We start from the raw sequence: 28000 nt of genomic DNA, 5'->3' as shown, positions 1-28000 counted from the left end.
TGTCTTTGTATCTTAGTACACCCTTAACCAGGCAAAAAGAGGTGGATGTAAAGAGACTTAGGTGTGAGTGAATTTCACTGGACCCCAAATCTATATATTTTAATCAGTCAATGTTAACAGTTGAACAGTGGCCCGGTAAATAAGTACTAAGTGAATGTATGTTGGATCAAAGAACCATCATCGTTGTAATAATTAGTGACTCACAGTGCCAGGGCCACTGCTAAGTATTTTTTTGTGAATTACCTCATGTAACCCGGTAAAGAGCCCTGTGAATTGCGGCTATCATCTGCCCCATTTTAGAGACGGGGATCTGAACCCAGGGAGCTCAGATAACCTGCCCAGGAGTCCACAAGTAGTGGGCAGTGCAGGGTTCGACCCTAGGCAGTATGACACGACTGCTCCTGTGACCTCAGGTGGCGCGTGAAGCAGATCCTGGCAGTAGCCTCCTATGCGATCACTTTCTGAAAAATGGTGAAAACTCCAGTGGAAATGAGATTTGTACCAGAGTGAAAATGAGGGAGATACTGAAGTCGGAAACACACATTTCAGAGACCGGTTTGCTTGTTCACAGATCCCCCAGGACAGCTCGGATGCGATTGTGAGCAAGGCCATCGACTTATGGCACAAACACTGCGGGACCCCGGTCCACTCCGCCTGAACATTCCTGACATTGTGGACAGTCTGCCAGGCCTGCCCAGAGGGCTTTTCTGGGACATGATCTACTAAACTGATAATAGGGTTCTCACTTTGCTGCTCAAAGTGTAATTGTTTTCCCAGCAAAATTTATTTAAGATACCTGGAGTTGCTGTGTTGTGGAATGGCATCTTCTGATTACACAGAACTACAGAGTTCAACTCTGAATAGCATTTTAAAAAAAGTTTATTTTATTGAAGTATATAGGTGATTTACAATGTGTTAATTTCTGCTGTACAGCAAAATGATTCAGTTATACATATATATACGTTCTTTTTCATATTCCTTTCCGTTATGGTTTATCACAGGGTACTGAATATAGTCCCCTGTGCTTATACAATAGGAACTTGTTCTGAATAGCATTTTAAAAGGGTTGTTTGAAAATAGCTCCCAGCTTGTAAAGCAGTTGAGTCAGGGTGGGTGGGTGCTTGAGTAAGCAGGGTGTAACCAAGCTTGCCCTGCTCCTCTCTACTTAGCACCAAGCTAGTTACTTTCTAAGGTCTATTTCTGGAATGACGAACAACTTCCTTATGTTGACAACTCAGATTCGGCTTTTGTTGATACAGTACCTGTTGAAATCTAAGCTGACTTTCTAAATCTTCTGAAATCTAAATCTGCTTTCTGAGACTTTGTCTTGCTAAATAGGGTTAAATAAAGGCCTTACATTTTTTTTTTTCTCTTTGTGCCAGTTGGAGTGAAATATTACTGAACAAAATGTGTCTAAATTTAGCTGCTAAGAGAGGACTTGTTGATATTTTGCTGCACTCATGCTTTTTCTTGATGGGACATTAAACGTTGGGTGAACATCAGGGAGGACTCTGCCACCGGAATAGGAACGGGTGAAAGGGCAGGTTCAGGTTAATAGCTAACGCCCACCCCCCTACCCCGGCCGTGTCCTCCCCTGCTGGTAACTGTTGGTTGGACAGTTGCAGGCTTTGAGCTGGGCGAGTGAGACGGGGCCCTTTGTTTGAAACTGATTCATGCAGCTGTCAGACCTGCAGGAGCCCGAGTGGTGAGTTGGATTCTCCACGCCCCCATCCCTCCGCCCAAAAAAGAGGAGACGATGGAATTACGGAGCTGTCACTCTGAGAGTTCAGTCCCTGCCTAATGTGTAAAATAGCTGTTGAGAGAGTTCAGCGCACACGGAGTTGTTGAAACCAGCTGGCACGTGTGTAAAGTAACATATCCAAGAGTACTTAATTTTTTTAAATCAAAAATACACTCGTAAGAAAACTTCTGAAAGCAAACTGTGCTTACAGTTAATACTTTACATTTGTCCAGTGATCGCCTCTGCCCCGAAGAACTCTGAATCCAGTAGGGGATGTGAGCAAAAGCGCGCGAGAAGGAGTTCCTGCCGCACTTGTCCGCTACCTAGTGAGTGAATGCGGGGTTTACGTGAAATTCACCCAAGTCATAAGCGCTTTACTTCTGTCTAATTTACGAGCCACATACCGTTACAAACCATAAAAGTTTGTACAACTTTTTGGTAAAATAAAGATTATAAGGTCAAGTGATGTTAGTGAATCCCAACTCCAGAAAGAAGAAAAGAATGAGCAGCCTGTCAGCAGGAAGGGTGGTCCCGAGGTCGGTGCTCCTGCTGGCTCCCACCTCGGCACTGGGAGAAGCAGGGGCAGGCCTCACAGAGCAGGGGGGAGGCGGGGGGAGCGGGAGGGAGTGCACCTGGCGGGGAGGGGGCTGAAGGGGCTGGAGTTCCGCTTAAAATTCTGGTGAGGGTCCAGGTGAGCCACAACGGAAGGCTATCGCCCTACTGCTGCGGGATAGAAAGTTAAATATTCTGCAAGTACAGTATATTCTGTCAAACCCTGTTTGGTAAAACCTTGCCTGCTATAGGGTGTGGGCCTTGGGTCTTCTTGTTTTGTCAATCTGATTATCACACGTTTTCCTTATCAGACGACTAAACGGCTCCATCTGGGTGGAATTTAAGGCCCGCTGTAGGGACACAGTAGGTGAGGATCCAATTCCATTTCAATATCAGAATTGTATTTTACTGAGAGTGCAGTAGTTTGAAGATGTTTCTGCTCACTGCCTGCTGTGAGAAGCACAGCTCCTGATGGCCCCACGTTCCCTTTATTCGAGACATTCTGTCCGGATACTGCAGAGACCCAGGGTTTCGGTTGTGGCCAAAACTATGGTGGCTAACATGTGGCGTTCTCCCCCTGCCTTGGAAAACTGGGGTTTAACGTTACTAAGTTGAGTTTCTAGTTCTTCCTTCTTTACAGTGTCGCCTTAAACATAGGTGAGAGAAGCTCTAGATCTGAGGGCAGGGAAGGTTGGGGTGGGTGTGTGTGGCTTTTGCCTGATGACAAGTCAAACTGACAGATTGTACATACGCAGGCTTGTGTGTACGTGTCTGAGGCCACTTCAGGAAATGAGGTCAGGGTTCATTAGAATGAAGTGCTTTTGTTGTTGTTGTTAACGGAAAGTTTGCCTGAAAACTGTGGGCAACCCTCAAATCACACGATGTGTGGAAAGAGCTCTAAAGGCCTGCATCCTCTTTTGTTCTGGGTGTGAGACATGCTGGCCTCGTTTTGAATTGCTACAGCATCACCCTGGGCTTCTACCGGCCCCGTCATGTGGTCATCAGCTCCCCACTGTGACTGGGGGTTTAGTTTTTCCTCCCTGAAAGTGCAGAATGTGGAATGAAGTCTGTGCAGATGGGGAGGGTAAAAGTAGAGCATGTGTGCCCAGGACTAGGTCCGAAGATCAATCTCCTGCCCTAAGTGACAGCCTCTGTGAGCAGCGCTGTGAGATTTGAGCAGGAGGGAGGCGGCGTTCTTCAGCCCAGGGCAGCCTCTGGGAGGGGTTAGGGGTGTGGATGGCTGGCAGGGCCTCTGGCTCTGCCTTTTGCATCCTCCTGTGGTCCCAGAGGAGAAGCAGCTTTTGTCTTCAGCTGGGTGTTCTGGGTTTGGAAGGCCTAGAGGCCGCTTTTCTTTGCCTTGACAGGTGAAAATGTGTCTTTGTAGCAGGAGTTGGGGACCTTTCCTCTGGTGGATGGAACAAAGAGCTGTTTCTCCTTTAGAATCTGTGCCAAGTGAAACTGCTCAGTGGCTCCTGGCAGGAGGCCAGATTGAAGAGGTGGGGAGGGGTGGGTGGGTGGAGGAAGGGGGTGATGTGAACAGAGGGGGGAGGAACTTTCCCGGAGGCCTGCAGGGCAGGGTGGGGTGCTGGCCCCTCACTGCCTTCCTCACCAGTCACTCCCTTTCCTTTTTTTTTTTTTTTTTTTAATTTTATTTATTTATTTATTTATTTTTGGCTGTGTTGGGTCTTCGTTGCTGTGCGAGGGCTTTCTCCAGTTGCAGCAAGCGGGGGCCACTCCTCATCGCGGTGCGCGGGCCTCTCACTGTCACGGCTTCTCTTGTTGCGGAGCACGGGCTCCAGACACGCAGGCTCAGTAGTTGTGGCTCACGGGCCTAGTTGCTCCGCGGCATATGGGATCTTCCCAGACCAGGGCTCGAACCCGTGTCCCCTGCATTGGCAGGCAGATTCTCAACCACTGCGCCACCAGGGAATCCCACTCCCTTTCCTTTTTGGTCTGCCAGCCTTGCCTTATGGAGGTTAAAAAGTGAGTGGGCAGTTCCTCGCTAGGTGAGGTGACAATTCCTCACTCGGGGCTGGTCTCACTGTAGGGCCACCACCTGGAGAGGGGGTTGGAGAACGTGATCAGAGGACAAGGAAAAAATCCTTCAAGAAGCTTGTCCCGACCGAGCAGAACTCCTAGTAGAATAGCACAGTAGGCGATCGGGGTTCAGACCGGAGAATCACACCTAAAGCGTAGGGATTACTTTGTAGTTTACCAGGAACTCATACAGAGGTGCTCGGGCCTGCTGGAGCTCATGCTAACCTCTGAGCCTCCTGTTTGGTCTCTTTTTGCTCGTCTCCCGTCACCCTTCTTTCCCTAGAGTGTTACCAAGTAGCAACCGGGTACTTGTTGGAAATGTTGGCATCTCTTCCCTGGCCCCCCCGCCCTCTGGACTTAACGCCATGAAGGCTTGTGAGGGTGGCACTGAGGAGGAGAGCTCTGGATGATTCGCTTCTATCAGAAGGCTGTGTCCATGCCCCGGCGGGCTTGCATCCCCACCTCCTCTCTCTCCCCTTTCCATTCTGTGTGGTTCGCTTGTTCTCTTCTTCGTTCTCATTCAATCATGAAATAGATTTGAACACACTCCCATTAATGGCCCAGGTACTGAGTTTAATTGCTAAGTTGTTTTTGCCCTGTTGGAGCTTGTAGTCATGCAGGGAAGACAGATATTAAACAAGTATGTGTTTTGTTTTCTCAGTCTTTAAGAGGACCTCTCGCTCCTGAGCTGCCACACAAGGGCGGAGGCGACCTGGCCTTGCCCAGAAGCTGGAGGAAAGTTAGTTACTCTGCCATGCTGGGTCTTTGTCAGCTTCTCTTATTCATGGAAGAGTGACAAAGAGCCTTGGCAGGCGTGGGTGCTGGGGAGGGTCTGAGCCTCTGCACTGACTCGTTAGGTCTGTGACCCAAGGCGATCACTCAGTCTGCGGCTCAGTTTCCCCATCACCTTCAGGAAGGTGCTAGAATTGCTTACTCCTCCACTTGCTGTGAGCATCAGGTGAGCTTAATGTGAAAGCACTTTAGGAAGTACAGAGCTCTGAGGAATGCTGAACATTTTGAATAGCGTGGTTTGCAAGCGTGTGGCCAGGCTCTGCCTCTGTTTGAATCCGCCCTGTGCTTCGAGGCCTATCGGAAACTTCCCCTCGTTGATTTCCAAGCTGCACATGCCTTTTCCTGCTTCTGAGCTTCTGTAATGTTTCATGCATAATGGTTCAGGAGTCTTTGGTTTGGTGGTCTCGAACTTTAATTAAACTCCATGTGGTTTCCCTCTAAAAAGCAGGCTTCTTGCATCCAGCATGTCTCTTGGTCCCTTTTGCACACTTCTGCTTTACCTAGTATATAGTTTCTCATATGTGTTTTCTCCCTGAAACCGTGCTGTCCCCCACCCATCTTTGGGCATGCTGGTATCATCTTGGTCAGGAACACTGTCTCCCCACTGTGGGGCTGCATCCTCCTATCTCTATGGTTCAGCTCAAGCATCCCCTCCTCCAGGAAGCCCTCCCGGCTCTCTGCCCCTTGGCTTCTGCCCTAGGCTTGTTTCCTTCCATGGTACTCTGTGTCCTTTTTACCACATTTAATACATTGGTTTAGAATGACCTGTTTATATCCCACACTAGCCTGTGAGCCCCTCGAGGGTATAGATCATGTCTTTATTCTTTTCTTTTCCCTCGGTGCCAAGGACATCTCAGCCTGCCTGGGCTCTCCCTGAGTATTAGGTGAATACATGAATGCCTGACTCCTGGTGACAAGTAACAGAATTGTTCTGGAGCTGGCTCGCTCAAGGAGACTTGATCACAGGATACAGGGGGTGAGGTTCAGAACCCACCGGGGGTAGGACTAGAATCTGGGACAGGACTAAAGAGACTGGCCCCCTTTATCTTTGACCTGCTCTGTGTGTCTGCTAGTTCTCTCTGCTGTCCGGGTTGCTCTGGTGGAAGATGTCGTACCCTGAGGTCCTAAGATTATCTGGTACAGGTCCAGATTCTGGAGACAGTCTCTTGGCCCCGTTTCCTAAATCCATGGGAAAGGGCCTGTGGTCCATCTTGGGTCTGGTGCTGCCTGTGGATCGATCATCCATCCCCATGGAGACAGACTTATGGCCACCAGGAGCCTCCTTGTGTCTGTGGCAGTGCAGGGCCGGTGAGCAAGGGACACTGTGAACTGGGAGACACTATCAAAAGCTCCCACTCCATTTGACAAATCTGTTGACTGGATATGCCCTGCAGAGGTGCCAGGAGGCGGGTACCAGGTGCCTTCCACCATGAACTACATCTGAGTGGTATTCCTTCACTGCTTATTTCTGGTTTCTGCCAACCAGTCTGAGGGTGGTATGGCCAGCCCTTTCAGATGAGGTGGGCAGAGTGGGAATATCCCACTGGCAGCTTTGGCAAGCAGTGTCTGGCATGGCCAGGTGTTTCCTTGGGAACGTTTCCGATCAAGTCTAATTCTGGAAGTTTACGGGAAGTTGGCTTTGCCTGGTTCCTTCCCCTGCACCTGAGTCCAGTGAGAAGGCTGGGGGCGGGGGCAGGGGGCGGCTGGCAGCAGCTGTGTTTATTTGCCTCTTATTGCTTGGAAAGATGTATGCGTCCCCTGGGGTGTCCAACATCTGGGTCTGTAGACTGAGTTGGGCTCTGGCCAGACCTGGTGGCAGCTGGGTGAATCTGGATAAAGTCAGGGTCGGCAGCTGCTAAGGCTGACTGACTTCAAGATCAGAAGGGAGGCACACCTGGACTTGAGGAACGTCCGCTGGAGGCAAGCGTGCCAGTCACCTGGTCGACACTCCCCTCCCCAGTACTCAGATAAGAAAAGCGAGGTTCTGGGTGGTGACGGGGGTTATACGAGGTCACCACTGGTAGCTGAGAAGCCTTTAGAACGCAGGCATCCTGGCTCCCATCCCTGTCTAGAGCATGCTTCACCACACCAAGCTTCTCCCTTATCCTGAAACACTGCCCTTATCTGTCCTCTGAGCCTTAACACCCCTGAGGAGCTTGCTGGCTGGGTACCTTGGCACCGTGTCTTCCTGTGTAACATGATAGTGATGGTAGCCACCTTACAGGATTGTTAGGAGTGTGAAATGCAGAAGGACACACAGTACCCTCGTGTCAGTGCCTGGCACATGGTAAGCACTCAGTAAACATTAGGTGTCACTGAATCACAAGCGATAACAGGTAAAATGTGTGCTCTCTTCAGAGAGGTGACACTGTGACTTACAGTCTCAGTAAACATCTTAGAGAGGATGCTTCCTGAGAAGTGTTCTAGGAGATCAGAGGCCCATTGCAGGTTCTTTAAGTCTTGCATTTGTAAAGTTTACGTACATGGGAATCCCCTAGGGCCCCTGTTAAAATTTGGATTCTGAGTTAGTAGCTCGGTGGTGGGGCCTGGGGTTCTGCATTTCTAATATGCTCCCTGATGATGTTGGTCCTTGGGGACCAGAGTTTGAATAGCAAGGAGCTAGGGACTGTAGATTTCACATTGTACCTTGTCAGAGTTTTAACCCGGATTGCTAAAGAAAGAAAAGCTACAGAGAATGCTACCTGCCTATGCCATTTTCTCGTTTTTAAATTAGTCTGGCTTCATTTCTAGGTGATGTTGGGGATATTGCTAAAAGTTTACATTCAGCCTTTGATGAAGTACCTTATAATCTCAGTAGTGAGACACAGATGTCCTATGAATTATTTGCTCTCCTTGCTGGGTCACTGGAGGTGGTTTCACTCTCACCTTTTCACAAGTCAGCCCGTTACTGAGGGTAGCTCTGTGGCAGCCAACCAACCATAACTATCCTCCCCTTCCTTACTAACCAAACCTCAATTTTATTTGAGGCAGGAGTGTGTTAACAAAACTTTATTTCCCAGTCTTTATGCAGAGGAATGGACAATGAGATAGAAGCAAAGTCATTAGGTAGGGCTTACAGAAAAGGTTTTTATTTACAGAGGATACTCCACAGTCAGGTAACCTTTCCTCTTACTTCCTGCCTGGAACACATACAGAATGACTGGAACTCCAGCAGCCATCTTGGGACATGAGGCAACCTCAAGGATGGAAGTCACATGGTAAGGATGGTGGGGCAAAAAAACAGAGCTGTGGCACATTGATGGTACCACAAGCCCTTCCCTACTTAACTCCAGACTTCCTTTACATTAAAAAAACAAACAAAAAATCCGGTTGTTTCAGCCAGTATTTGACAGGTTTCCTATTACGTGAAGGATGCTAAACCCAGTGGTAACTGACCCCACCAGAGCAGGCGCAGTTTAGCAGGGCAGACACGGGTTTAAATCTGTGTCTAAAACCGTCATCCTTCCGAGCACCCTTTGTGGGCTCCCCTAGGCATGTAGCGGCAGGGGAGCTGGATTGAGGGTCAGAAGCCCAGGGTGCGCAGCTCAGCTTTGCCGTTTCCTAGTGGTACGATCCTGTTCCTTTAACCTCAGTCCCCACCCCCGTAAGATGGGGTGATGGATGACACAGTCCAACACAGTGCGAGGTGCAGAACTCACTCTGCTGGTGTTGGGTGAGGGGTGGGTCTCAGGATGACGGGGAGGATGCAAAGACCAGCCGGCCACAGTGGCCGACGCTGATGTGAGCAGCGAGGGGCCGTGCAGGGGTGCAGCTCGGGTACAGGCGCTGACGCACCTTACAGTGCTTCCACTGGAGGTGCCCACCTTGGTGCCCCGAGGGCCACAGAGCGCTGCGGCCTCTGCTGGAACCGAAAGGGCTTGGACTGAGTGCCCCGTCCGCATGAATGAGAGGCTGGTTTTGTTCAGAGGAACTGGGGCGGCACAAGTAGCCTTCAGCTGGGCCTTGGGAAGCCTGCCTCAGGCCCTCCGCCGCCAGCTCCTGAGCTTTAAGCCGAGGCCTGCGAGGTGGCCGGCAGCATCTCGGCTCCCGCACTGCTTTGCTGCTGAAACCCGCAGGACTGCGCCCCGGCTCCTTCCTCTGGAGCAGCCGGATGGGCTGGGGGGTCAGCAGCGAGTGTGCGTTCTCTCCTGCTGCCTGGAACCTGCAGTGGGAGGTCTTCAGCCACAGCCCAGCTGTCCGCACCTCCTTCATCCAAACAAGAGCACCGTTTTGCTGCCACTTTCTCTCAACCGTCTTCCAGACCTGAAGCCATCTCTCTCCATCTTCCTCTCTTGCCCACCCCAATTCGTTACGTTGGGCACCTGCCCTGTTTCCACTCACGCGGTGCCAGCGGGTCCCTGGAGGGCAAAAACCACGTCCTTACGACGAACTGAAACTATCAAGAGGCATCTGATCTCCCTGCACAGAGAGTGGAGAGCAGAGGCCGGAAGAGGACTGCCGGCCGCTGCGGAGGGGACCTCTCACAGCTGGGCCACGTGGGGCTACATCTTTCTGACCAGCCGCTAGATGGTCTGAAAATGCCTGCGTTTCCTTACTGCGGCCTCTTCCTAGATGTTTTGATATGATTGAAACAAGGTCCGTCTGAGTGGATGTGGTCCACACGGGTCAGTTTCCTTGCTCAGGGATGACAGAGGCAACCAGCACAGGTATGTACTTTCAATCCCCTGCCCGCCTTTTTAAAAAATAGTTGTAACTAAATTTTTTAATGGGAAAGGGCTCTGTGCACGTGGGAATAAAAGGCAGCCAGGACACAGGAGGGTATGCGATGCACGGCCACTGTCCCTCCACCCCGGCCCCAGTCCCTTCCTCAGAAGCAGCTTCCGTCAGCTTAGACGTGAGCGGGGTATTGCGCATACTTTCTAGGACCAAAGAAGGGACAGCGGGGCTGTCGTAACCAGGTCAGCGGGAGAGAACTGCGGAAAACCCAAGACAGTTAAACTGCGACCAGGGGCTTTCCTTGTGTTGCCCCGGCTGGGAGGGTTTGGAGCAGGGGCTGAGGCTGGCGGGGGTGACAGGAAGCATTTTAATGCTGGCTTGGAACAGTGTCCCTGCGACCCAGACGTCAAGGCAGCACACAGTGTGAACAAGGCCAGGGGGGCTAAGGCCTTTACCCTAATTCTATCGTGGGGGCAGTTTGAGATAATAAGCCCAACTCATGTGTAAAATATCTTTATTTGTGTAGCTGAAGAGACGGGCTTGCCTTCTCCTGGGTGGAGACTCTGAAATCACAGGCCTCATAAGGATGTAGCTTCGCATGGACCCACCTGTGAGACCCGCCCTGGACAAGGTGTCAGTGACAACCATCCTACTCCAGGTTGGTAACTAAGGAACAGATGGAATTTTTCGTCCTCTCTTCCATCATTTTGTCTCGTGTGTGTGTGTGTGTGTGTGCATGTGCGTGCGCTTAAGAAATAAAAAAACAGCAATGATCTCACCACGTAGGAAACACTGAACCTCTGCGATCACAAGATGCAAAGTCGCAATCTGTTATGGAGGAGAAAAGAAATGGGTGTGTGGAAGTCCAGCTCAGAGTAGCATGCCTCTTAGCTGGTTGTCACAGCCTGGGAGAAGAATCAGTTAAATTCTGCTTTTGTGGTTTACTTTTCCTTCCTCTGCAAACGGATTCATGAGTTCACGCAACAAGACCCCTTCGCGTTAAACGTCATGATTGGATGATCATGGCTTCCTATTATGAAATGAGAGCATTTTTTGATTAATGGCACATAAGGAGCAGAACTTTTTTTTAAAACCAAAAATAGCACTTAGGAAAGGGCCTGGCTGCCCACCCACGACTGATTAAGTGTCAGATGTGTTCTTCCTCTGCGGACCCAGCAGCGTGCTGTTCTCTTCCTGCCTCTGCCACAGCGCTAGGTGGACCCACGCCGTGCAAGAGCCTCGTTCGACATCACTTCCCTCGCAGGAAGTCATAAGTATTGGCTGACAGGCTCGTGGTGGGAGGTCCCCACTGGTGGGCACACAGGCAGGCAGTGTACAGGAAGGGGAAGGAGGAGCTAGGTTGAGGAAACAGCGTCTCCCTACCTGGAGGCTGGGAGGCAGTTGGGTATCTTTCCTGATCTGTGGTTCTCGGTGTCACAAGATGATGGTATCACCTAAGACAGGGAACTGGGATAATTGGACGGAAGCTGAGAGAGTGTGAACTCAACAAAACGGAGGCAAAGCAACGCATGCATCGGCCTAGCAGGGAGGTTAAGAGCAATGCTTTAGAGCTGAACACACGTGGCTTTGGAAGCTGTGAGGCATTGTGAGGATTAAATAAAATTGTGCGTGAAAATGGTGCAGCGCGGTGCCAGGTACGCAGTGAGTGTTTAATATTTGGGAGCTGCAGATGGTGGCAGCAACAGGAGTCAAGTGCTCAGACAGCTGCAGTTGGAAACTGGGGTGCCACAGTCAGGTACACAGGGGACAACTAGTCATTCATACCATGGCTTTTTTTTTTTTTTGGTATGTATGAGTATTCTGGTTCCTCAGTAGAGTTCTGAGGTCATTGAAGTGAAGCCTCTCTTGGACTCTATTCAGGGAAGCTTAAGTCCACGAAGCCCCTAGTTAGCGCTGGCTGTCCCTGAGGTGGTCACCACAGCATGGTCACATGGACAGCCCCCTCTCAGGGCTCCCGGGCCACACACACCATGGGGGTCTGCTCTGGGACCCCTAGGCAGAAGAACCGGCCACACTGGTTCCGAGGACGGTGGACTGGAGATTGGGATGTTATGGGTAGGACAGTGGGGCCCGCTGCAAATGTCAAGCAGGAGAGGGGTGCGCGGAAGCTTGTGTTTGGCCAGAGGACCAGCAGCAGGGTTGGCCTGGCTAAAGCCACAGGGATGGAGACCGTGAGTGTGAACATGCAGGCAGATGAGGACCTTGATTAGAGCAGTGGAATAGCTTCTAGAACTAACTGGCAAGTGTTCACGATCAGCTGGAAGCGGAAAGGGGGAGGTGATGTCTAGGTAATGCCATTCACTGACAAAGGAAATAAGAGGAGAACGGGACTGGGGCAGAGGGGGTGGGGTTTGAAAATAGGAAAACGATAGTCTGGGACACACAGAGTTTGAGGTGCTTGTGAAACGTATGTGTTAAGCATAAGCGCTAACATTTATTTTAAAATTTTTTTATGGAATATCAGTTTATTGGATTATATAAGATGAAAAAAATTAAAGACTAAGAAACTGTTCACGTAAGAAAGGTAACTGAAAAAGTAGAATATAAGTGTAAGCACATATGAAATTAACATTTTGTGAAAAATACAAATGATAAAACTTGGTAGATAACTCAGATATGAAAATCCAATGGGGGAACTATGGATAATTGTATCTTGGTAGGTTTGCTTAGTGTTGCAAATTTTACATTATTTTGTAAGGAAGTCATAAACCATAGTTGCTGTACATAAGATAGCAAAGCTTGAAGTTTAAAATCTAAAGACACTATGTTTTCTTTTTATAGTCAAGAGAATCATATTTTTGAAGATTAATTAATTAACTTTTGGTACCTGTTAATCCCCTCCCCATATCTTGCCCCTCCTCCCTTCCCTCTCCCCACTGGTAACTACTAGTTTGTTCTCTATATCTGAGTCGGTTTCTGTTTTGTTATATTCATTTGTTTTCTTTTTCTTTAAGTTTAGATTCCACATATAAGTCATAACATACAGCATTTGACTTTCTCTGTCTTATTTCATATTACCCTCCATATCCATCCATGTTGTTACAAATGGCAATATTTCATTCTTTTTTATGGCTGAGTGGTAGTCCGTTGTATATATATACTATATCATCTTTATCCATTCATCTATTGATGGATACTTAGGTTGCTTCCATATCTTTGCTATTGTTAATAATTCTGCTATAAACATTGATTGGGGTGCATGTATCTTTTCAAATTAGTGTTTTCGTTTTCTTCATATATACACCCAGGCGTGGAACTGCTGGATCATATAGTAGTTCTGTTTTTAGTTTTTTGAAGAACCTCCATACTGTTTTCCACAATGGCTACACCAATTTACATTCCTACCAACAGTGTTCTAGGGTTTCCTTTCCTCTACATGCTTGCCAACTTTTGTTATTTGTGATCTTTTTGATGATAGTCATTCTGACATGTGTGAGGTGATATCTCATTGTGTTTTTGACTTGCATTACTCTTGAAGATTAGCGGTACTGAGCACCTTTTCATGTGCCTGTTGGCCATCCGTATGTATTATTTAGACAAATGTCTATTCAGGTCTTCTGCTCATTTTTAATCAGGTTGTTTTATTGATATTGAGCTGTATGAGCTGTTTATATATTTTGGATATTAACCCCTTACTGGTCATATCATTTGCAAATATTTTCTCCCATTCCTTCCTTAGGTTGCCTTTTGTTTTGTCAGTAGTTTCCTTTGTTGTGCAAAAGCTTTTAAGTTTAATTAGGTCTCATTTGTTTATTTTTGCTTTTGTTTTCTTTGCCTTAGGAGACAGATCCAAAAGATACTGCTACAATTTATGTTAAAAAGAGTGTTCTGCCTGTGTTTTCTTCTAGGAGTTTTATGGTTTCTGGTTTTACATTTAGGTTTTTAACCCATTTTGAGTTTATTTTTGTATATAGTGTGAGAAAATGTTCTCATTTCATTCTTTTACATGTAGCTGTTCTATTTTCCCAGCAACACTTACTGAAGAGACTGTCTTTTCCCCACTGTACATTCTTACCTCCTTTGTCATAGATTGACCATAAGTGCTTGGGTTTATTTCTGGATTCTCTGTTCTGTGTTTGTTTTTGTGCCAGTACCATACTGTTTTGCTTACTGTAGCTTTGTAGTATATCTTTTTTGTTGTTGTTAACATCTTTATTGGCATATAATTGCTTTACAATGGTGTGTTAGTTTCTGCTTTATAACAAAGTGAATCAGCTATACATATACATATATCCCCATATCTCTTCCTTCTTGCGTCTCCCTCCCTCCCACCCTCCCTATCCTACCCCTCTAGGTGGTCACAAAGCACTGAGCTGATCTCCCTGTGCTATGCGGCTGCTTCCCACTAGCTATCGATTTTACATTTGGTAATATATATATATGTCCATGCCACTCTCTCACTTTGTCCTTGTAGTATATCTTGAAATCAGGGAGTGTGATACCTCCAGCTCTGTTCTTCTTTCTCAAGATTTCTTTGGTTATTCAGGGTCTTTCATGTTTCCATTCAAATTTTATATTTTTTCTGGTTCTGTGAAAAATGTCCTTGGTATTTTGATAGGATTTGCATTTGATCTGTAGATTGCCTTGGGTATTTTGATTATTTTAACAACATTCTTCCAATCCATGAACATGATATATCTTTCCATCTGTTTGGGTTGTCTTCAGTTTCTTTCATCAGTGTTTTATAGTTCTCCAAGTACAGGTTTTTTACCTCCTTAGGTCAGTTTATTACTAGGTATTTTATTCTTTTAGATGCAATGATAAATGGGATTGTTTTCTTAATTTCTCTTTGATAGTTTGTTGTTAGTGTATAGAAATTCAACAGATTTCTGTATATTAATCTTGTATCCTGCAGCTTTGCCAAATTCATTGATGAGCTGTAGTTATTTTTTGGTGGCATCTTTAGGATTTTCTAAGTAATAGTATCATGTCATCTGTAAACATGACAGTTTTACTACTTCCTTTCCAATCTGGATTCCTTTTATTTTTCTTGTCTGATTGCTGTGGCTAGGACTTCCAATACTATGCTGAATAAAAAGTAGTGAGAGTGGGCATCCTTGATCTTAGAGGAAATGCTTTCAGCTTTTCACTGTTGAGTATGATGTTAGCTGAGGGTTTGTCATATATGGCCTTTATTAAGTTGAGGTATGTTCCCTCTATACCCACTTTGAGAGTTTTTAATCATAAAATAATGTTGAATTTTATGCATCTATTGAGATGATCATGTGATTTTTATTCAACTTGTTAATGTGTATCGTATTGATTTTCAGATGTTGAGCCATCCTTGCATCCCTGGGATAACTCCCACTTGATCATGATGTATGATCCTTTTAATGCAATATTGAATTCAGTTTGCTAATATTTTGTTGAGGATTTTTTGCATCTATGTTCATCAGTGATACTGGCCGGTAATTTTCTTTTGTGCTTGTGATATCTTTTCTGGCTTTGGTATCAGGGCGATGCTGGCCTAACAGCATGAGTTCAGGAGCATTCCTTCCTCTGCAATTTTTTTGGTATAGTTTAAGAAGGGCAGGTGTTAATTCTTCTCTAAGTGTTTGTGAAGCCATCTGGTCCTGGACTTCTGTTTATTGGGAGTTTTTTATTACTTAATTTCATTTCTGGTAATTGGTCTGTTCATATTTTCTATTTCTTGTTCATTCTTAGGAGAGTGTACATTTCTAGGAATTTGTCCATTGCTTCTAGATTGTTCACTTTATTGGTGTATAGTTGTTCATAGTAATCTCTTATGATCATTTGTATTTCTGTTGTATAGGTTGTAACTTCTCCTTTTTCATTTCTGATTTTATTGATTTGGGCCCTCTTTTTCTTGATGAGTTTGGCTAAAGGTTTATCAATTTTATCTTTTCAAAGAATCGGCTCTTAGGTTCATTGATCTCTTCTATTGTTTTTTAGTCTCTATTTCATTTATTTCTGCTCTGATCTTTGATTTTTTTCGTTCTACTAACTTTGGGTTTTGTTTGTTCTTTTTCTAGTTCCTTTATGTGTAAGGCTAGGTTGTTTGAGGTTTTTGTTTCCTGAGGTAGACTGGTATCACTATAAACATCCCTTTTATAACTGCTTTTGCTGCGTCCCATAGATTTTTGGATTGCTGTGTTACATTTTCATTTGTCTCTGGGTATTTTTTGATTTTTTCTTCAGTGATCCACTGTTAGTTTAGTAAAATATTGTTTTAGACTCCATGTGTTTGTGTTTTTTTGCAGTTATTTTCTTGATTTCTAATCTCATAGCATTGTGGTCAGAAAAGATGTTTGATATGAATTTCATTTTTCTTAAATTTACTGAAACTTGTTTTGTGGCCTAGCATGTCACAATGTAAACTGGTGCAGTACTTTGTATAAGGGTTGCTTACCTGGCTTTCTTTTCATTTCCATTTGCATGGAATATCTCTTCCCATCCCCTCACTTTCAGTCTGTGTGTCTTTAGATCTGAAGTCAGTCTCTTGTAGGCAGCGTATATACAGGTATTATTTTTGTATCCATTTAAACACTCTGTCTTTTGATTGGAGCATTTAATCCATTTACAGTTAAAAGTAATTATTGATAGGTATGTACTTATTGCTGTTCTCTTAATTGTTTTGTGGCTGTTCTTGTAGTTCTTTTTTGTTTCTTCTTTTATTCTCTTCCCTTGTGATTTGATGACTATCTTTAGTGTTATGTTTGGATTCCTGTCTCTTTTGTATCTATTATAGATTTTTGGTTTGTGGTTACCATGTGGTTTATATATAGCAATCTATATATATATGTAATTACATTGCTGATCTCTTAATTTCAAATACATTTTAACAACCCTGCATTTTTACTCCCCTTCTCCCACATTTACTGTTTTTTGGCATCATATTTTACAACTTTTTGTATCCCCCTAACTACTTGTCACAGATATAGATGACTTTACTACTTTTGTCTTTTAACCTTCCTACTAGCTTTACATGTGGTTGATTCACTACCTTTACTGTACTGCCTTTACCAATCAGCTTTTATCGTTCATAATTTTCATGTTTCTAGTTGTGGCTTTTTCTTTTTCGCTTAGAGACGTCCCTTAACATTTCTTGTAAAGTTGGTTTGGTGGTGCTGAACTCTTTTTATCTTTTGCTTGTCTGTGTAATTTTTGATCTCTACATCAAATCTGAATGAAAGCCTTGCTGGGTGGAGTGCTCTTCATTCTAGGTTCTTCCCTTTCATCACTTTAAATATATTATGCCACTCCCTTCTGGCATGCAGAGTTTCTGCTGAAAAGTCAGCTGATAGCCGTATGGGAGTTCCCTTGTACATAACTTGTTTCATTTTCCTTCTTTTAATATTCTCTTTATCTTTAATTTTTACCATTTTAATCACCACGTGTCTTGGTATGATCCTCTTTGGTTTGGTCCTGTGATTCTTGAAGGTGGATGTCTATTTCCTTTCCCAAGTTAAGCAAGTTTTTAGCTATTATGTCTTCAGATATGTTCTCTGCCCCTTTCTCTCTCCCTCTCTCCTCCTTCTGGGAGTCCTATAATGCAAATGTTAGTAGGCTTGATGTTGTCCCAGAGGTCTGTTAAATTGTCCTCATTTCTTTTTATTCATTTTTCTGTTCCACCTCAGTGATTTCCACTCTTGTCTTGTGGGTCACTAATTTGTTCCTCTCTATCATTTAATCTGCTGTTGATTCCTTCTACTGTATTTTTAGTTTCAGTTATTGTATTCATCTGTTTGGTTCTTCTCTGTATTTTCTAACTCTTTGTTCAAAACTCCTAACTTCTGTATTCATCCATTCTTCTCCTGAGTTGTTTGATCATCCTTATGATCATTACCTTGAACCTTTATTGGGTAGATTGTCTGTCTCCATTTCACTTAGTTCTTCTGTGGTTTTATCTTGTTCCTTCGCTTGTAACACATTCCTCTGTTGCCTCGTTTTGCCTAATTTGTTGTTTTTATTTTTATGTATCTGGTAGGTTGGTTACATTTTCTGACCCTTCTGGAGAAGTGGCCTTTTGTAGGAGACGTCCTATGCGCCCCAGCAGTGCACTCACCTCTGGTCACCAGAGCTGTATGTTGTAGGGGTGCCCCCTATGTGCGCTACCCGGGTTCTTCTGTTGTGGTCAGCTGACTGCTGCTGGCACTCTAGTAGGTATGGCTGGCCCCTGGTCCAGTTCATTGCCAGGCTGCTGGTTCGTAGGGCTGGGTCCTGAGACAGTTGGCTGTGGAATCTCAGAGTGTCCTGGGGCTAGGGCTGGCCCACTGGTGGGCAGAGCTGCGTTCTGGGGGTGGGGGACCAGGGTTCGCAGATCTAGTGTTGACCTGCTGGTGGGCAGGGCCATGCCCCAGGGGGTCCTGGGGCTGATGCTTGCCCACTGGTGTGTGGGCCTGGTCCTGGGGTTAGTGTTGGCAGTCTGGTGGGCAGAGCTGGATCCTGGTGTCTGGCTGCAGGGATTGGGGGTCCTGGAGCTGGTGCTGGCCCACTGGTGGGTGGGTCCCAGGGCTAGTGTTGGCACACTGGTGTATGGGGCCAGGTCTTGGGCCCTCTGGACAGGGCTGTGTCCCTGGGCAGCTGGGGACTCAGGGGGTCTTAAGGCAGCAGCCCTGCTGGTGGATGGGTCTGTATCCTCACCCTGTTAGTTGCATGGCCTGAGGTGTCCCAGTACTACTCTTGACAGGCTGACTGGCAGAGCAGCTAAGAAGCTGGTGCTGAGAAGCTAGAGAGGATTCCAAAGTGGTGCTTGCCAGCCCCAGTGTTCTCCTGGTAGAACAAGCTCCCAGAAATGGCTGCCACAGTGTCTGTGACCCCAGTGTGAGTTCCAGTTGCCTCCTGCCTTTCTGGAAGGCTCTCCAAGATCAGCAGGTGGGTCTGACTCAGGCTGCTTTCAAATAACTGCTTCTTCCCTGGGTCCTGGAGTGTGAGATTTTGTGTGCATCCTTTAAAATTGGAGTCTATTTCCTGCAGCCCTCTGGCTCTCCTGAAAGTCAGCCCTGCTGGCCTTCAAAGCCAAACATTCTGGGGGCTTGTCTTCCTGGTGCAGGGCTCCCAGGGTGGGAAGCCTGATGTAGGGCTTGGACCCCTCACTTCTTGGGGAGAACCTCTGCAGTTGTAAGTATCCTTCCTTTTGTGGGCTGCCCACCCTGGGGTGTGGGTCTTGCCTAAACCTGCCCCTGCCCCTCCTAACGGTCTTGTTGTGGTTCCTTCTTTATATCTTTAGTTGTAGAAGATCTTTTCTGCTAGATTCCAGTCTCTCTCATCAACAGTGGCTCTGTAAACTGTTGTAATTTTGTTGTGCCCACGAGAGGAGGTGAGCTCAGGGTCTTCCTGCTCCACCATTTGGCCAGGTCCTCAAGAGCTAACATTTACTAAGGCCTAACTCTGTGTCAGACACCGTGCTGAGCACCTTACACATATTTAATCCTGCCGGGCCTATAAATAGTTGCCATTATTCCCATTTTACAGATGAGGGAGCCAAGGCACAGCGAGATTAAGTAACTTGTCCAAAGTTGCACAGCTAGTAAGGGGTGGAAGAGCCAGAATTTGACTCCAGGGCGTCGATTTGACCCACACTGCTGCTTTGTGACATTTGGACACCTGGGTCAGGAGCTCAGGGTGGATCTGAGTGTTAGCTGTAGACATGGAGTCATCTGAGGCCAGGACAGCGCTTAGGCCCCGTGGAGCCAGCCAGGAAACGTTCCCAGCATCAAACTCGTCCTTTGCATTAATAATCAGGGGTAAGTACCCACATCTGAGGTGCCCTTGAACTTGGGGCGCTGTAGGGGACAATGGGCTGTTTCTTAAGCATCATTGCTCAAGCCTACAAGCCCCTCCAGGATGCTTTGCCCAGAGGAAGGGGGAGGCGGGACGGCATAATCCGGTTGAGAGCAGCTTTAGGACAAGCCCCCACGAAGACACGTGAGACAGCGCAGGGCCCAGTGCCAAGCAGCCCTCCAGGAGGCCAGCCCAAGGCAGGGAGGGGTGGCAGGCGTGGCATCCAAGCTGTTCTCCGAGAGCCTTCCCCAGCAGGACTTACCCAAAGCTTACTCTTTCCTGAAGACTAAGTTTAGTGTTTGAAAAATTCAGATAAACCCAAATCTTAGAAAGCTGCTGTCCTAAAGGACACTACAGGACACCCAGTTCAGTGTCCCCACTTTCCAGAGGAGGACATTGAGGCCAGAGAAATTAAGTGACTTGTGGCCAGAATTGTCCAGTTAGATGTCGTGGCAGGGCCACCACTTCGTCATATGATGATCCAAGGGTGGACACACCAGGTCCTCTACCTACTGAGAATGTGTAGCCATGACCTTCTTTACTTCGTAAAGAGTTTTCTCTTAGGATGATGGCCAGTTTCCTTCCGTCTTGCAGGCCAGAGCCTGTTGGAGCTGTTCTCATTCTAGTCCTTTCACTCCCCTAGGCAGCTGCAGTCAAGTTCTGACTTGTTAAGGTCAGAGAATTCTGGAGTGAGGAGACGGCAGAATGATGGAGAAGCTCTTAGCCTGCAACCTGCAATCCTTTCTGTAAACCGCTTGCTGCCGCTCTCTGCTGTGGCCCTGCCAGCTTGGCGTCCCTCTTCCTGCACAGGTGAGAGCTTGCGCAGACTGTGACGCAGTCACACTGACCCCCAATAGGGCTTTGCCACTGCTGCTCAGCAAAGAAAAAAGCTGTGCACCCCGCTTGTTATAAGAAGTGGTCACCCCGATCTTCTGAGGCTGGAGAGTCCCAGGCACAGGGAAGGCGGCTCCCTTGGGATTGATCTCCCACACCCTTGCTGCTCAGAAGTGTGATTCCTGGACCAGGGGCATCAGCATGCCCCGGGAGCTAGTTGGAAATGCAGAATCCAGGCCCACCTAGACCTCGGAGTCAGCATCTGCACTTTGAAAGGACGCCCAGGTGCTTCCTGGCAGTGGCGCAGGGGAGTAGCGCTATGCCAGGTCCTCTTTCCGAGAGCCACCTTCCTAGGTTACCAGACCAAGGGCATGTTATCAACAATCCCAGCACCTAAAACGCAGCCAGCAAGCACTGCAGCCCTTCTTGCTTCCCCTAAAACCTTCAAAAAAGACAAGACAGGAACAAAAGGTTGAGCGGAGAAGGTCTTTGTCCTATAAAGCAAATTCTCAGGTTGCTCAAGAAAGGGGGCAGATGTAAGTACTCAAAGAGCAAAGCTGCCGGGGGCTTTCCCTCGGGGCAGTAATTTATATTCATCATTCCCAGGTTACTAAAGGACAGAAAGTTGGTAAATACATTTAGATATTCTTTAAAAGATGTTTGTTTGGAAGAAAAAAACTTTTGTACGCTAGGACTCATCTAGAAAGTTATTTGTGTCCAACAATCCTTCCTTCCCCGATAATACCAGATAACATGAGCTAGTTCTGTGTCTTCATAACTCTTGCTGTTTTGCCGATGCGCTGACCTCTACCCTTTCCCCCGACCCCTACCCCAGCCAAACCAAGACTTTTCAGTGGTTCCTGCTGGTGGTCGATAAAACAACACAGGAGTCAAGGAAATGATTTGTTTTTAAGACTTTTTTTTTTTGGTTTGTTTTTAAAGAAACTGCATACATTATTAGAGACAAACAATAATTTAAATACCATGCAGTTTCTGTATGTACAAAACCTAGGCCATAGAGATCCAGTTTAATTTGTGTTCTGTTCACACTGTCTTCCTCATACAGCCGCTGGCTGTTAAAGCAGAACACAGGAGAGTGCTCTGGTACAAGGACAAACTATGTACAGACACCCGGGAAGCAACTGGAAGAAAGCAACCGGTTTGGGGATCAACAGACAAATGGGAAGAAAAAGTTGTTTAAGGTGACCTTCGCCCACTGGCTGTGCACAGGGAGAGCCTGAAATTCCATTCACCGAAGCACACACCACGATTTTCATTCGGCAAATATAAATACACGTTCGTAAGCAGGAGAAAAATAAGCTCGGAGGTTTTCATCACATCAACCGTCACGTCGTTTGGTTTCTCTAATCTGACATAAAGGCTAAAGTTTTACAGAGCTTTGAGGGCCTTTGGGGAGGAATATATCAGCAATTTCGAAACAGTAAGTAGGCTGATGGCAGTCTCTTCTGTCGTGGATGGGGTGGGGACTTCGGGGCGATGTTTGATTTCGAGAAGGAAACATTTTGAGAAATCTCACGTTTTTCTTCTGATGCTAATGCAAGTTAAAAAAGGCTCAAACTGCAGCTTTTTCAGAAAAGGGATGCATTGTAAGCCAGCCAGCCCATCTTTTTTTTCCCCCTTAATATGGAATCGTCATCTTGGAAAGAAACGCATTTTTCAATTGTCATAACAATGTGGCAAAAAGGAAATTTGGATAGATTTCTATAAAGACCTCAAGATTTCAAGGAAGGAAAGATAGCAGAGGGCTCATCCTCTGACCTACGGAAGTTGCTGGGCTGCTTACAGCGGGCTTGGAAGAGCCCAGCTCGTGGTGGTGACACGGGAGGGGCACCCTTCCACTTGCAGGGAGTTACTTCCGGAAAAGGCTGCCCTGCAGGAGGAGAAGTAGAAACTGCGTTCAGTTTCTTCCGCACACAAAGCGGCTGCAACAATAGGGCACTTCGGGCGGGAACCCGGGGCCGCCGGCGAGCTGCGGGGAACCCGATTAGGCATCATGGTCCCGGGGAATCTGAAAGGCCCGGAACCAAGGCCAGCAGAGAAGCCACTGGCCTCTGCGAGGCGTCCAGGCAGCGGAGTGAGGTCCCTTAGGACTCGCTCCTGGGCCAGGGGAAGGCTGACCGTCGCCCCAGGCCACCGCGAGCCACAGGGAGCCCAGACTCAGATCCTGGCCAGGCGGGCACCTCAGCCCGGAAGACGCGCCGCCGCGGAAGAGTTACACGGAAGAGCCCCACGTCCCTCGGCGTGCCATCTGCACGTTCAAAGGTCAGTAAGCCTTTCGGGAAGACGCTGTTTACAGCCACGCTGCAGCCCTGGCCCCATCTTCCCTGAATCAGTCACCCCACCCACGGCGGTAACTATGCGGATTCAACATTCAGAGAAAACAGGATGGGGTGACACGTCCTCCTGGGGCTGGGCGCCAGGCGATGCGAGGAAAGCGTGCGCCAGCTTGGCACCAGCCGGCGGGCACTGCCTGGGCACTGCCTCGAACGCTGCCCCGAGCTCCCTGCCAAGTGCACGGTGACGCCGGCCACGGGGGCCGTGGGGGCCGTGAGCGCCAGCGGAAAAGGAACTGGCCTCACCCATGGCTGTGGAGCCCAAGAGTAAATTGATCCCACGCGTTTTGGGGTGGGGACCAGTTAACTCTTTTTTTTGGAAGCCCAAGCTTGGCATCTTTCTGAAGCCTGGGCCTGTGAGGCGGGGAGCAAGCCCTCACTGGGAGAGCTGGTGGGAACTACAGGATCACGGCAGGACGCCAGGCAGAGCTGCACAGCTGAGGGCCCTACAGGCTCCCTCAGGAAGGAAACCAGAAGCAGCTCAAGCGGCCTCCTCCAGAGAGCAGTCAGGGTTTGGAGAGGCCCCTCCTCCACTGCCCATGCTACCCTCACCTACCGTGTCACCGCTGCTTTCCTGCGGTCCCGAGTGAGGAGGATGGTCAGAGATACACCTCCAGCCACCCTCACCAGCATCGGGAGGGAGAGGCAGGATGCCCCGGGAGGGGCAGGCGTGGAAGGTACAGCACAGCACGTGTGGCTGGCGTCTGCCCAACGCCGGGGCTTCTGCACAGGCTCTTCAGTGCAGAGCAAGCCCGGCAGGCCCTCCGGTGGTCCTGGAGGACCAGTCCACCAGCGGCTGGAAATGCAGCCTTTCAGGAACGGTTTCTGGCCTGCACGCATCGGTCCTCGACTAAAAGGCCATTAACTAACTGCCAAGCCCCCCGGCCACCAGGCCTGGGGCACGCAGAGCAAAGGAAGAGCATCGGCCAAGCCGTGTGTCACGCCAGCCTTTATGCCCTCGGAAGGGTTCTTACGCTCGCACGCACGATACCACCACGCCGCCAATGGCTGCTGGTATGCGTAAGGTCACCCGTGACGCTGGGCTTTGCCAATGACGGCTTCCCCCTTCTAAACCAGAGCTTCCTGGAAGGCAGCCCGGCTCAGCCTGAGGACACAGGAGCTCGTGCCAGCCTTCCAGGCCTGGAGCACACACTGTCGACCACAGGCTCCCCCAGAAAAGGGCTCTCCCTTTAGTTCACGGCAGGGGTGATAGCTGAAGGGAGAGGAGGACAGTGGTCCCTCTCAGCAGCCTCCTCCGCAGGGGCCCCCAAACCAGCTGGCACACCTGGAGCCAGTGTACTTGGCCAAGTCTAGAAGGCCAGCCGGCTCGCCCGCTTTGCACAGTCAGTCATCCCAGGCCAGATCCACCGCCTCGGCTTTCTTTCTTTGGACTCTGCCTCCAAAGTGTCTGTCGCCTAAGGCTCGCCGGAGCCTGAACAAACGTGGTACCTGCCAGCCTGGCCGGAGAGGCCCGGGGCTTCTCCTAGTGCTGGAAAGTCTCCGGTGCCCTCGGCCCTGCCCGGGACAGGGCACAGTCCCTCATCAGCGGTGGCGCCAGCACCTCTGACCACGGAGCCGTAACCATCGCAATCCTGATTGTGTCTCCTTTTCCTTTTCTTCTTCTTTTAAAAAAAGGTAGTTCAGAAGATTTACATCGTAATGGGGAAGTGAATAAATACCAGCACTTATGGTTCTTATAAACTTATGTTTTGAAGACAGCATAGCACTCAAGAGGAATTCGACTGTTAAGGTCGGTGAAACCTAGGAAAACAAATAATTCAATCAAGACCCAGGGGCTGCGAAAGGTGTCGGATTTGACAATCCAAGATCTGCATCCTCAAATTCCTCGTTTCTGACAGCCACAGGGAGGCTTAAATCTCCAACCAAAGGCAAATAAATCTCCACAGAACCCCTCAAGAACTTTAGGCCCACCGAGTTCACCTTTGGTTTTGGAGAAGTTTAGTCTGGAGCTCCCAGGGGCCCTCAGCCCATGCAAGGACTCAGCAGCAAGGTAGGGACCCCAGCCTTGTGTCTCGGAGTCAGGCACTGTTTCTCCAGATGTTCACCAGAGGAGAGGGTCAGAAGAACTGAGTCAGCGGCTCTGTCGCTGACTGGCCCTGTGACCTTGTATAAGCCCCTCCTATCTCTCTGTGCCTCAGTTTCCCCACGTAGCATCACACGACTGTCTTGGGAGAATGACATGGAATCATGGGCGTGATCCCGCTTCCGAAGTCCCACGTGGATTCGGTACTTTATCCTAGTTTGGTCTCGGCTGACTGGCTGTAAATTGGCAATTGATCTTTTCTCCTCAGCTTATGTTCTCATAAATACCCACCATGTTGGTGGTCTGGCATTTAGCAGATCTTCAGTTTGAATGAGTTAAAAACTAGGCTTTGAGAAGGTTGCATTCAACCTGGGCCTTTCATGCTCCTTCCCTTACTTTCAGAAACCACAGTGGAACCTGTGGGTCCCCACATGGATCTTTCTTTTATCTTCTCCCCTCACTGCACCCACCACACCACCTGTCCTCCAGAAGCAGCTAGGATAGTTCAGCTTGGGGGTAAATGTTATAATTTGAGAGGGGGAAAAAAAAACCCACTTGATACTAACCTTGTTAAATGTCTACTCAATTCGTGAACTTCCATTTCAGTGCTTTTAAATTCATTGAGCTCCTTCCGAATGGCAGCCTGCAAGGAAGAGAGAAGCCCATGAGAGTGCAGAGGATGGAAAGCAGCTCACCTTCTCTTTTATTCCTATGTTTTCTTTCTTCGACAGAGCCATACACGTGCATAAAACGGATTCTTCCACTGGGAGAGACGAAATCACCTGAGATATCCTTTAGAACCTACGAAGAGTCCCGTCCCCCTAAATCTAAGTTGCGAGCAATCCGATTTGGGATCCTGCCCAGAGCTCCACCGGGGCAGCGAGAGGGCCCTTCCACCTGGCCCACACTCCTGGGTCCTGAGTGCACATTACAAGGCCAGCCTCTCAGCTTTCTTTGGTGAATGTAAGCTCCTCAGAGGCACAGCGACGCCTCAGGATGGATACTTCTAGAAGAGGTATGTGAAACTCCCCAGCCAAATTAAGGGGTGACGGCCAGCTGCCCCCTTTCCCTTTGACTCATGAAGCCTTGGCTCCTTTACAAGTCTGTTGACTCCGAGGTGATATATTTCACCATGGAGGGTATGGAATGTGTTTTGAATAACCTCAAACATGCATGAGATGAACCTGAATGACCTCATCCTTACAGTCACAGATGTGGCCACCGAGAAGGGGGAAGGAGGACTGGAGCAAAAGAATGTCTGGGGTTGGAGAAAACGTCACTTCTTCCTCGGGGGCTGAAAATTTAAACGTGGGCCCTTTCCCATAGCTCTTTTAAGGTTGATACGTGCTTTGATGGGAAGATATCAGGGCACGGAGAGTCTGAGGATGGAAAAGTTTTTTTCTGTTCATCCAAAGAACTTATTGTGTGCAGTTGTACTGTGCTAGGTGTATTATGCCAAGAGGAATCAGAAAAGTTGCCACTGTTTGAGAGTTAACAGTCTAACAGAAGACATAAGTGCATAAATAATAACAAACAATTTATAAAATGATCGGCATCTCTAGAAAGGAACAGATAAAACAATTTCTACTTCGAGTTGGTCGTCCAGTTTTGGAGAGCCAGTTGAGAAGCTACCCCTCAGTCAGACTGCTTGCATAAGTAAGATTAAGGGCAAGGCAGACAGCGATTTAATACTTTTTGTTTTTGTGTATGTCAGAATTTTTATGATTATAAAAGTAATTCATGAGAAAATGGGCAAGGGACTTGAACAGACATTCACAAAAGGCCAGTCAACATGTGCGAAGGGGCTTGAGCTCATTAGAAAACAGGGAAATGCAACTAACCATCCTGAGAAACCGCTACACCCCCACCCAGAAGGGCTAAGATGATACCACGTGTTCACCGAAATGGGCAGCAATGAGAACGCTCGTAAGCTGCTGGTGAGTGTGTAAATTCACACAGTCACTTTGGGACACTCTCTGGCATTCCTACTAAAGCAGCTAACCCTCTCCACACTGCAGGACACAGAGATTCTACTTCCAGGTTCAACCCCCGCAGAAACGTGTGCACTCGTGAATGAAAAGACGTGGAAGAAGAATGTTCACAGCAGTATTCATCACAGCAGCGCTATCCATCAACAGTAAGGCAGGTAGATACAGTGTGGAAGATTCGTAACTGCAACTACTATGGTGTCTCTCTTTACAGTCCTTTGTGCATATGTAATATTAAAGGTACACACTCTTGTGCCCGCCCATTAAAAATGTAATAACACAGGCGTTTCTTCCTAAGATAAAAAGTTATTTGTAAACGTTTTAATGGTCACACGACAGTTGACCGTATTCTTGTTACTATGATCATTAACATGCACTGTGTTCAGGACTTTGCATTCTCTATCCAGCCTGATCCCAGGGCGCTGTGCTCCAGCACAATCGTTGTTTCATGTCATCACCTGCGGCCCAAGTCCAGGCAATCTGCTTCTGCCCAAAGCCCCCGCCTCTGAGGCTGCTGGTCCGCTGGTCCTCAGAGCGTTCTTTTATCTCCTTAGCAAACCATCAGCAACGAGGGCCACCACCTCAGGCCCACTGGCCTAGCCAGTTCCATCTACCAGAGCAAAGCTCATACTTGGGACCAAGTGGACGTGGAACCACACTTGCTGCTGGTATGGCTGTCCTCCAGTTTATCTGTTCCTTTCTGGAAATTTCAACCTTATCTTCTCACTCTTACTCTCACAATTCTGCCTCAAAAATGTGACTGAAGACAGGAGATTAAGAACCCTGACAATGTACTTCCATAATCTTCCTATACTCCGCGCAGTCTCCGGGCAGCAAGCTGGAGACCCAACACCCGGCTGGCCGTGAGGCCCCGGCCCCCCTCCCCGTCCCTCTTACTTTGTCGGCAGCGGTGAGGCGGGTCCAGGGCTTGTCGGCCCTGCGGTCATAGTCCTGAGCGTCGGCCACCTCCACGTAATCGCTGAAGCGGATGAGGATCTTCCGTTCCCTAAGCTCCTCCACTGTGGGCCTCTGGCTGAGCTGCGGGAGGAAGAGAGGGAGGCAGTCAGCCTGTGACGTTCAGATCGCTTGGTCCATCCGTGAATTTATAGGTGGGAAGATGAGGTCCAGAGAGGCAGCTGATGCTTCACACACATGTGAGGGGCAGGGCCCAGGGGACACAGGGCTCCTGATTCCTGGACTTCTCCAGGCCTCTGTG

The 28000-nt window shown here is 48.0% G+C and overlaps 2 protein-coding genes and 1 long non-coding RNA gene across 14 annotated transcripts in view; 2 read left to right on the top strand and 1 right to left on the bottom strand.

Moving 5' to 3' along the window:
- TBC1D7 (TBC1 domain family member 7) overlaps nucleotides 1-1368 on the top strand; it is a 151153-nt gene extending 149785 nt beyond the window's left edge. For all 6 annotated transcript variants that reach the window (XM_082413414.1, XM_082413416.1, XM_082413415.1 and 3 more), the window contains one exon: nucleotides 572-1368. In XM_082413414.1, coding sequence (XP_082269540.1) covers nucleotides 572-658 — 87 coding nt within the window. In that variant the 3' untranslated portion in view covers nucleotides 659-1368. The remainder of the gene's footprint in view (nucleotides 1-571) is intronic.
- Nucleotides 1369-5069: 3701 nt separating this feature from the next.
- LOC309637982 lies at nucleotides 5070-27104 on the top strand. Of its 2 annotated transcripts, XR_014250914.1 has the most exons (4): nucleotides 5070-9789; nucleotides 10326-10457; nucleotides 20208-20374; nucleotides 25528-27104. It is a non-coding gene; the product is annotated as an uncharacterized lncRNA (long non-coding RNA). The 2 variants fall into 2 exon arrangements; XR_014250915.1 differs by lacking the exons at nucleotides 5070-9789; nucleotides 10326-10457 and adding an exon at nucleotides 10556-17940 and having other exon boundaries at nucleotides 18471-20374.
- The window catches only part of PHACTR1 (phosphatase and actin regulator 1), a 545181-nt gene continuing 537568 nt past the window's right edge, over nucleotides 20388-28000 (bottom strand). For 4 of the 6 annotated variants that reach the window (XM_082413298.1, XM_082413299.1, XM_082413294.1 and 1 more), the window contains 3 exons: nucleotides 27682-27822; nucleotides 25363-25439; nucleotides 20389-24513 (listed from right to left, as the gene is read on the bottom strand). In XM_082413298.1, the coding sequence (XP_082269424.1) occupies nucleotides 24498-24513; nucleotides 25363-25439; nucleotides 27682-27822 (234 nt within the window). In that variant the 3' untranslated portion in view covers nucleotides 20389-24497. Of the gene's footprint in view, nucleotides 24514-25362; nucleotides 25440-27681; nucleotides 27823-28000 lie in introns of all 6 variants that reach the window. The other 2 variants (XM_082413295.1, XM_082413296.1) reach the window with 1 other exon arrangement.

This window comes from Balaenoptera physalus (genome assembly GCF_965194825.1).
Source record: "Balaenoptera physalus genome assembly, chromosome: 11".
In the NCBI taxonomy this organism is placed as follows: Eukaryota; Metazoa; Chordata; class Mammalia; order Artiodactyla; family Balaenopteridae; genus Balaenoptera; species Balaenoptera physalus.
This window is presented reverse-complemented; position numbering and strand designations above follow the sequence as displayed.